General features: G+C 49.5%; 1 protein-coding gene across 2 annotated transcripts in view; it reads right to left on the bottom strand.

Moving 5' to 3' along the window:
* LOC102572408 (cytokine receptor common subunit beta) overlaps positions 1-3,941 on the bottom strand; it is a 30,245-nt gene extending 26,304 nt beyond the window's left edge. Inside the window, exons 1-2 of one of the 2 annotated variants that reach the window (XM_014608185.3) lie at positions 3,763-3,941; positions 3,262-3,340 (exon numbers count right to left, since the gene is read on the bottom strand). In XM_014608185.3, coding sequence (XP_014463671.2) covers positions 3,262-3,340; positions 3,763-3,777 — 94 coding nt within the window. In that variant the 5' untranslated portion in view covers positions 3,778-3,941. Of the gene's footprint in view, positions 1-3,261; positions 3,341-3,762 lie in introns of those variants that run through there. The other variant, XM_059726419.1, reaches the window with a different exon arrangement.
* Between the last annotated feature and the right edge of the window lie 6,412 nt (positions 3,942-10,353).

The raw sequence follows: 10,353 nt of genomic DNA on the forward strand, positions 1-10,353 counted from the left end.
TGGAATCATCATGTATTCAATGATCATGACATAAGGACTGAAATAAAGCTCCTACTATATAAGGCTGTGGTAATTCCAACTCTTCTCTATAGTTTTGAAGATTGAGTAATCTACAGGGACCACCTGAAAAGCCTGGAACACTATCACCAGTGATACCTCTGGAAGATCCTTGGCATACAGTGGGAGGATTGTCACACAGACATCAGCATCCTCACTGACACTAACACCACCAGCATGGAAGTGTTGATTATCGAACATCAGTTGCGGTGGACAGGGCATTGTGTGTACATGCCTGATGTATGTTTACCGAAACCACTGCTATACTCCCAACTCAGTCAAGGACAAAGGACACACAAGGATCAGAGGACATGCTTCAAGGACACCCTCAAGGTGAACATTAAGTGTGGCATTGACATCACAAGTTGGGAAAAACTAGCCCAGGAGAGGGCTACATGGTGATGCCTTGTGAGAGAAGGTACATCTTACTTTGAGAAAAACCGTCTCTCCCTGGAGGCAGAAAAACAACAGAAATAGAAGGAAAGGAAACAAGACCAAGAAATCCATGGTTCAACCCTCCCTTTAACCACCACTTGTGGCATTTGCCAGAGAGTCTGCAGCCCTAAGATCAGCCTTCCTAGCCACCAATGTACTCATCTACACTCCTTTACTTCACCCACTGTGGGAGTGATCATCCTCACCCATTAGGGATTTCCGATGGGGTAGCTCACCTGCTGGCCTACAGGGTGATCCAACCCACCAGGCTCCCCACAGGTCCAGAAATTTGGCAGTAGGGGAATGGTAGCAGCATTAATTGCTTCCAGAGCTGCAATAATTAATTCTTCCGCACTGCCAAATTTCTGGGCCTTTGGGGAGCTCCACAGGCCCTGTGCACCAGATTGTGCTGGCACATGGTTGCTCTGCAGCTGGATCTGGTACACGGAGCCATGCCAGTACATCAGTTCACTTCCAAGTACTGACCCCATGCTAGATCAGGCCCACAGACCAACTCCACATGTAGGTGTGCGCCCCCGCGCCCCCTCTCATTCTTGATGGGCGATTGGCTAGTACATATATAACAGGAAGTGCTTCATTTGAAAGTGCTTCTAAATTGTACTTGCTTTCTTCAGCTTCACTTCTGGAGCACCTGTGCCATTGTTTGAAGTGCTTCAAAGGATGTGCACACCTGTATGGTTTGTTCTCTGAAGAGCTTCAAAAGCATTTGAAGTGCTTCAAATGTTACATCTCTCCACATGCTCAGAGGCCAGCTCTGCCTACATCTTCAGATATCTTTTCCTGAGATTTTGAAGGGTGAAAACTGTGTGAATAGCATATTGGATGAAGGGGGCAGGGAGGGACCATTTAGTTCTTTCTGTTTTCTGCTTTGGTAGAGCAAAAATGAAATGAATGTGGGAATGTGCTCCCTTTTTGTAAACCTAGGTGTTTCAGGTTGGCCTTGTTAACTTCCACAAATAAAACCATTTAGTTACCTACCTACTGTCCATGCTTCCACTTAGACACACATTCATTTATGCTCCAGATTTGACCCATTCACCCTTTCTGTCTCCTGTCTCTCTCTCCAATCACTTTCAAAAGTCTGGCTATTTCTCCACATCATTTCCAGTTCATTGTCCATTCACCACCTGCCTTCTTCATCTCATCTGCTTATTCAGTCCTCCACATCTCTGTACATCCATCTCTACTTCCCACCTGCACATCTACCACTCCACTGTCCATTAGGCCTGTGTGAGTCAGCAGCGATCTGATCCAGCTTTGGATCTGGCCGCTTCAGATGGCCGCAATCCAATCCAGAGCTCTGGACTGGGCTTCCGCCTCGATCCGGCCGAAGCTTCAGAGCCACCTCGGAGATCTGGCCATAGGGTATAATGGGGGAATCAATGAAATAGTATAACTTCATTGTTTTTTCTCCAATTTTGGATGAAACTTGCAGAGATGGTAGCCTCTGCTAAGAGCATGAAACCTGCCAAGTTACAAGAAGATCACTGCAAGGGTTTGGGCAGAACTGTACCCCAAATTCTTGTAAGCCAAACTCATGTCACATCTATGTGTTACACCACAGGGAGGTCAAAACTGCAGGGGTGGTAGCTCTTGCTGAGGCCACAAAGCCTGCCAAGTTTCAAGGAGATCGGTGCAGGGGTTTGAGGGGAACTGAACCCCAAGCTGCGGACAAGCAAAACTCGTGCCATGGGTAATGCTGCGTGTGTTAAGGCGCAGCAGGGTGACAGCTGCAGGGATGGTGGCCCCTGCTGTGGCCACGACGCCTGCCAGCTGTTGAGGAGATCAGTGCAGGGGGGTTCTGGGGCCCTGCACCCCTAGCTGCTGACAGGCAAAACTGTGCCAAGACTGTCTCTGTCTTGGGGCAGTTGATTCTCTGTATTGAGTCTTTCCCCACCTTAGCCTGGGTTTGTAGGTGCTAATTGATGCTCATTAAGTTATGTAGTAGCTAGGTCCTGTGTATCCAGCTGGTTCCTGAGTCCCTGGTCCCTGTGTGAATCATGATTGATTGCTTGGTAACTGGTAAGGCAGCAGCTTAGCAGCCAGGCCTGCAGCAGCGTCTCCCCTCCCCGCCCCAAGACAGACACAGTCAGTCCCACAAGCACCCATGGCACCAGTTTTGCTTGTCCTCAGCTTGAGGGGCAGTTCCCCCCAAACCCCTGCACCGATCTTCTTGAAACTTGGCAGGCTTTGTGGTCTCAGCATAGGCTACCACTCCTGCAGTTTTCACCCAGCTATGTTGTCAGGCCTAGACATGACATGAGTTTTGCTTTCAAGAATTTGGGGTGCTGTTCCCCCCCCAGCCCCTGTACTGATCTTCTTGAAACTTGGCAGGATTCATCCTCTGTGCAGAGTCTACTCCCCCTGAACGTTTAATCTAAATCGGACAAAAACCAACAAAGTTATAGGTATTTTATTGTTTCCCCATTGTTACCCTATGGCCGGATCTCGAAGGCGGCTCTGAACCACTTTGGGAAGCCTAACAAAGCCAGAGCTTCGACCTGGACACACTGCTTTGGACCCCGAAGCATCCAAAGCTTCTCCTGATCCGAAGCTCTGTCTGAAGCCTCTCACAGCCCTGCTGTCCATCCCTAGCTGTCTGCCTGTCCACAATACATTCATCTGGAACGGTGGAGGATGAGAGCTGAAGGAGACAGAGAAGAGTGGCAGCGCTGAATCGAGGGCATGGGAGAAATGATGACAAAAAGGGAAAGGAAGAAAAATAAGATTAAAACATTTGGAACCCACCTCGAAGTTTCCTGACCCCAAAAGCCCAGGGCAGCAGGAGCAGAAAAACGCTGTAGAAGTTCATCATGGTCGCACCTGCCTGCACATGAAATACAATTCTGGATCAGGAGTCAGCTCGGCTGCTGTTCGTGTGCTCCTACACACATACGTGCTTCTGGAGAATGAGGAAGCAAAACTCTTGTGGTACACAAGAGAAGGTCCAAAACCTTTTCTGAGAGAAAATTCCCTCCCCATGCATAAAATATCTTCCAAGATGACCATTTCTGAAAGAGCAAAATCTGTCTCACTCCTTGCTAGCTGGGTGATTACTGGCAGGCACTATATTGTATCACTGTAATGCAGGGACTGGCCCTCTTCACCTTGACACTAAAACAAACCCAAAGCTTTGGAGTGAGGGGAATTCGACCTCCACATTCATTTGCTACCCTTCCACCAATGATAACATAGCTCCCTTAGCTAGCAAAGCAGGCAGACAGATGATCCCCCTGATCTCTTACTCACTGGCAGTTGCAGCATCCTTGCAGATGAGGGAACCAGCGGTGACACACTTCCCAGAGCTGGAGAGACCTAACTGACCATGCTCCCCACATCCTTAGCCTTCTTGATCAGACTAGGTCTGGAGGCATCTAAGCACGCCAAACATCTCCTTTCCAGATTCAGATTCAGCCCTTAATGACATGGAGTGAGAAGTGAGACTTACACAAGCCAAACTTCCTGGATTTTGCTTCTTTCAGAATTTCCAGAAGCTGTGACAGGAAGTATTTCTGTTCACACTGTTATGCTGAACTGTTTCTATTTTAAGAGTTTACAAGAACTAAATCTTGTGGGTTTTGTGAAATCATAAGCAACAACTCACTGCTGATAAAGACTGCCTTTCCTACCCCACCTTCTGGCCTCCTCCCTCCCAAGCCTGCTTAGATCCAGAAAGAACAGAAAAGGAAATGGAGAGCATGGCTGCAGCAGGCACCGGAAGGAGATGGCATTCACTCCCTATCTGTCCCGGCTTTGTCCCAGGACCCTGCTGGATCCTGTCAGAACCTCAACTGTGAGCTATCTAAGGCAGGGACAGCCCTTTACTACCCACCTGTGCTTTGCCTCTGCTCCAGACTCCTGGGCCAGAACCCCAGGATCCCAGATGGCGCTCCCTCAGCCACGTAACTGTTAGTTTTGCATTTACAGACAGCTGGCAATCTTATTACACATCCTGCATGGCTGTGCAAATGGATACTAGATATCAAACAACAGAGAAAGGAGCCAAACAATTTAAGCCAATAGTATAGTGGTTAGGGTACTCACCTAGAAAATGAGTGATTCAGGTTCTAGGCCCCTTCATGGCAGGACAGCTTAAATCTGTATCCCTCCTATGTACTAGTACAGTGCTTGAACCACAAAGCCATAAGCTAGGCATTAGCCAGATTCCCAGTCACTTCCCCTTCTAATACCCACATAGTGGATTTTTTTTGTTTTGGTTTTACTTCATGTTGAATATGACGCATATCCAGTATTGCGTGTATCTGCCCAGCCGGAGCACAGCCTGCCAGAAAGCATGGTGTCTAACTGTGCATAGGTATCATAACCAGTAGATACACAGCCAGGTGAGTGTCATTTGGGCATGTAAAGTAAAGTAGGATTCTGCCCCTATGACTTCTATTAATTTTGGGCTGTCTCTTCAAAAATAAATCATGAATTATTAGATGACACATCAGAGGAGATGGGAGAAAACTGGAGGGAAGCGAGAATAGGACCAGAAAGGTAGGATAATCCATCCAAGGATGCCACAGGGTTTGAAATCCAGCTTCCCATATCTCCCAGTTAGTCTCCAGCAGGCAGGCCCTTGGACTGGGCTATGAAGAGCTGCCAGGGTCCTGGCTGTACATGCTGAAGCATGGCAGACCCTGGGGGTGAGTTGTTAGGGTCAAGATGAGCATCAAGGTAGCAGCCTGCTTGTCCTCCACAAAACACAGAACATGAAAACTGCCCCTGCCCCTTCTGTGCCTTTATTATGATCCATTCTCCCACTGATGTCTAGTGATGGCCTACTCCCACAGCTTGGTTCCTCTTCATAGGGACTGTGGCACTGTAGTGGGAATTGGAAGAGCACCTGTGGAGGAGTATGGCTCTGTGGGTATTTTTACACATGCTCTGGAGGTGTGTGTGGAGGCAGGGGGAGCACTCTAATAAGAATGGCTCCAAGAGCTGCTCTAATTAAAGCACTGCTGCATCGCCTGTATCAGTATCCCTGCACTTAAAAATGGTGGTGGGGGCACTGGAACTAAAGGTCACCAAATGAGCTTTAGCTCAAGTGCCCATGCCACCATTTTTAAGCATGCAGACACTGATACACAAGATGCAGGAGGTGCTGGAGTGCAACAATTGTCACAGTCCAGCAGACTCGATTCACTGAGTCTGCTCTGGCATGCTGGAATTCCAGTGCATCGGAGCAGCCTTGGTGCTCAGGTATAGGTGCCCTGTGTGCACCAATGTGTGTAAAGGCGCGTGAGCAAAGAAGAGTACAGAGCAGAGCAGGCAAAATACAGCCCATGGGCTGGATTGGGCCTGCCAGGCCACTCTATATGGCCTGCAGGGCTCCTCAAAAAACATTTATTGAAGGCCAGTAGGAGGGCTTTCAGAAGTCACATATGTAGCAGGGCACTGCAGTGTACCTACTCCTTTAAAGGCACAAGCAACCTGTCAGGTAGGCCTGTGCGAATAGGCAGCTATTCGATTCGGCTTTGGATCTGGCCACTTCGGATGCCAGCGATCCAATCCAGAGTTCTGGATCGATTTCCCACTTTGATTCAGCCAAAGCAGTTCCAAAGGTTCAGAGCCGCTTTGGAGATCTGGCCATAGGGTAAAATGGGGAATCAATTAAATATCTATAACTTTGTTGTTTTTTGTCTGATTCAGATGAAACTTGCAGGGGTGGTAGCCTCTGCTGGGAGCCTGAAGCCTGCCATGTTTCAAGTTCAGTGCAGGGGTTCAGGGGGAACTGTACCTCTGCACCCCAAATTCTTGAAAGCAAATCTCATGTCACTTGTACGTGCTGCACCAAAGGGGATGAAAACTATAGGAGTAGTGGCCCCTGCTAAGGCTAGAAAATATGCCAAGTTTCAAAAAGATAGGTGCAGGGGTTGGGGGGGAGCTGCACCCCAAATTCTTGAAAGCAAAACTCATGTCACTTGTATGTGTTACACCACAATGGGGTAAAAACTGCAGGGGTGGTCACCCCTGCTACAGCTATGAAGTCTGCCAAGTTTCAAGGTGATAGGTGCAGGGGGAGTCTGGCTTCTGGGGCCCTGCACCTCTGGCTGCTAACAGGCAAAACTCATGACGTGGGTGACACTGTGTGTGTTAAGGTGCAGCATGGTGAAAGCTGCAGGGATGGTGGCCCCTGCTGCGGCCATGAAGTCTGCCAGATGTCAAGGAGATCGGTGCGGGGAGGTTCTGGGTTCCTGCACCCCTAGTTGCTGACAGGCAAAACTCGTGACATGGGTGCTTGTGCAACTGACTGTGTCTGTCTTGGGGAAGATGACTGTCTGTACTGATTCTTTCCTCTCCTTAGTCTGTGGTTTTGTAGGTGTTAATTGTTGCTAATTAACTGGTTATATTAGCTAGCAACTGTGTATTGAGCTGGTCCCTGAGTGAATCACGATTGATTGGTAACTGGTAACACAGTAGCTTAGCAGCCAGGGTTGCAGTAGTGTCTCCCCCACCCTGCCCCAAGACAGGCACTGTTGCACAAGCACCCATGTCATGAGTTTTGCCTGTCAGCAGCTAGGGGTGCAGGGCCCCAGAACCCAGAAACCCCTGCACCTATCTCCTTGACAACTGGCAGGCTTCATGGTGGCAGCAGGGGCTAGCAGGCCTGCAGTTTTCATCCTGCTGCGCCTTAACACACACAGTGTCACCCATGTCATGGGTTTTGCTTGTCCACAGCTCGAGGTGCAGTTCCCCCCAAGCCCCTACACCAATCTGCTTGAAACTTGGCAGGCTTCATGGCCTCATCAGGGGCCACCACCCCTGCAGTTTTCACCTCCTTGTGGCATAACACATACACGTGACATGAGTTTTGCTTTCAAGAATTTGGGGTACAGTTCCCCCCCAAGCCGCTGCACCTATCTTTTAGAAACTTGAGGCTACCACCCCTGCAAGATTCATCCAAATCAGACAAAAAACAACAAAGTTTTAGATATTTCATTGATTCCCCATTATACCCTATGGCCGGATCTCTGAAGTGGCTCTGAAGCTTTTCCGAAGCAGTTCGGAAGCTCTGAACCGCTTTGGAAAGCCTAATGAAGCCAGCGCTTCGATCCAGATGTGCTGTTGTGGCATCCGAAGCATCCAAATCTTCTCCATTTCTGAAGTGCGGTCCAAAGCCTCGCACAGCCCTACTGTGAGGCCACTTGCATGTGGCAGGGGGGAGCTAATGAGGAACATACCTGACCAGAAGAGGGCTCAGGCTGGAGCTGTATAAGCCCAGAACTTGCACTGATCAGAGAGGCTCTCGCCAGCAACCATGAAGTGAGGAGCTCCTGGCTGTAGGGTAGCAAGGCTCCTGCAGGGACCTGGATATTGCTGAAGGACTCTTGCAGGCCTGGGAACAGAAGCAAGTTCCTTGGACTGAGAATGATTGGGCTTTTACAGGTAAATGGCCTTTGTTTATGTTAAACCCCTAAAGGGTTTGAGATGTCTGCCAGAGGATTAAGATGCTTCTCACTTATTTAAGTTACACTCGTAGTTTAGCCTTGAGCCCTGAGGTACCATAGGCTCAAAGCCTATCTAGAGAACTGATAACCCAGGAGCCCTCAGACTAAGAGTAAGACCCAGTAAGGGGTCCAGCAGCTGAGGAAAGGTTGACTTGGACCAGAGGGTCCATGAGCCCTAAAAAGGCCAAGCTGGACTAGAGAGTCAAAGAGCCCAGAGGAGGGGTTGTGGGCAGGACCAGGGGTCCGAGAGCCCAGAGGGAGATTATGTAAGAGACCATGGCATCTGAGGGCCCAAGGGGGCTGAGTGTACAAATAGTTAACATCAAAAAGAGAGAGAATACCCATGAGGCTCAGGGCATAGTATAGGGGAGGAAACAGAGCCACACACTGAGCCCTTAAGGCTACGGGTGCCCTGGAGGGGCACAGATACACAGGTAGCCCTTGAAGCTACAGGGGCCCTCCAAGGGCACAGGCCAGCTGAGAGGGTCTGTTGAGATTAAGGGTCAAGGCATGGCATGGCAGGAACAAGGCATGGCAGGAAACCATTAAGGGAGGACTGTAATAGAGAGTGAGCCAAGCAGGGGTCACACAGCTGCCCCTGGGACACAAACCTGCCACAGCATGCCATTGGACCAGGTGGGCTCTGTGCTTCCACCTCTGTGGGGCTCCCAGCCCTCCATCTAGGAGCCCCATGTGGAGGCACTGAGCACAATGGTGTGCAACTGGACAGCTGGTGAGTGGGAAGGGGAGCTCCAGCCTGCAGGAGGATGGGGGGGGGGGTTGGGGAGGGGGTTGGGGGTGGAGATGACCCCCCACCATTGTGCACAGCCCCCACCACCAGCAGCAGCAGTAGGCACTCGGGACACTCCTGGCCCGCTGCAGGCAGAGCCCCTCAGCAGCACAGCTCCAGCTGAGTACCAGGAGCTGCACGTGGCGGCATAAAGACCACATGGCCTGGTCCGCTGGCTCGCACCTTCAAGCCAAAGTGGGCTGGCTCCATGCCAGTGCATGGGGCTCCTGGCACTACAGGTGGGAGCCATGCACCATTGAGCTGGACTGGCTCCATGCCTCCATGTGGCACTTCCAGCACTCCAGAGGGGAGATGCATGTAGTGTCATGGAGCCCAGCCTGATGGCGTGTGACTCCCACTTGCAGTGCCAGGAGCCCCATGTACTATAGAGCCATTAGGAGCAGGGTTTGCTCAACATTTCTCTGTAGGGCAGATGATGTTCAGGAGTTCTCCAGCTATTGTTCTTGAAGTCCTGTGAGCTTTCTCACTGATGTGAGGTTCACTGCAGTCACTCAACCTCCTTTTCCTTCCTCTCTCAAATGATCCCCCATTGTGATGGAAAGAAAAGCACTTCAGACAAGCACACTCCAGGATCTAATAAGGCTGCCAAGATCCTAGGCCAGGGGTTTTCAACCTTTTTTTTTCTTTTACAAACCCCTCTGGAAATTTCAAATGGAGGTACGGATCTCTTTGAAGTGTAAGTGTGGGTATTCACATATTTTTTGACTGATCATATCAACTTTCACAGACCCATTAGACATAGTCTGCAGACCCTCAGGGGTCTGTGGACCACAAGTTTAAAACCACTGCCCCAGGCAGTATGGGCGCCTATACACGTGCAGCAAGGCTGCTCCTATACACTGTAATTACAGTATGTTGGAGCAGACTCAATTAATCGAGTCTGCTGAAGTAAGCTAATTACTGCACTCCAGCAGACTCCAGTATCACATGTATCAGTGTCCCCGTGCTGAAAAATGGCAGCACAGGCACTTTAAGTAAAGCTTATTTGACAAGCTTTAGCTAAAGCACCCCGCCGCCATTTTTTAGCACAGGGACACTGATACATGTGACACTCTTAGAGCTGCTCTGGTCTAATAAAAGATATCAAATTCACCCAAGGAACCTTGTCTGCCTATGTCCTTAGACCAACATGGCTACAACCCAGCCCCCCCCCCCCCCCCCCACACACACACACACTCCCAGCACACATGTATAAATGCCCTGTATTCCTGATGGGGAAAAAGGCCCAGATAATAAAATAGCTTACAGTGCAGCTTCCTAGAAATTGCCAATGACCCAGAGCTAGGAAGTGAACCAGAGAGGCATTTCTGCTACATGCTTATTTCTATGAATAAGGAAAGCATTGTGATGAACTCAATCTTTTACTGACTTGCCTAACTGCAGGATTGTATGACTATTGCACTAGTCACTCTTGCTTCCCCTTCTTGCTGTTTTTAATCCTACCCCCATACAGTGCTATGCCTTGATGTACCCAAATAAGCATTTTGGATCAGGGAGTATCTTCACCTGAGGGTTTCTACAGCGTCTAGTGTATGCAATCAAAAGCACTGGAATGGGGTCCCACACATTTTTAGA

This window comes from Alligator mississippiensis, chromosome 4 (genome assembly GCF_030867095.1).
Source record: "Alligator mississippiensis isolate rAllMis1 chromosome 4, rAllMis1, whole genome shotgun sequence".
Taxonomy (NCBI): domain Eukaryota; kingdom Metazoa; phylum Chordata; order Crocodylia; family Alligatoridae; genus Alligator; species Alligator mississippiensis.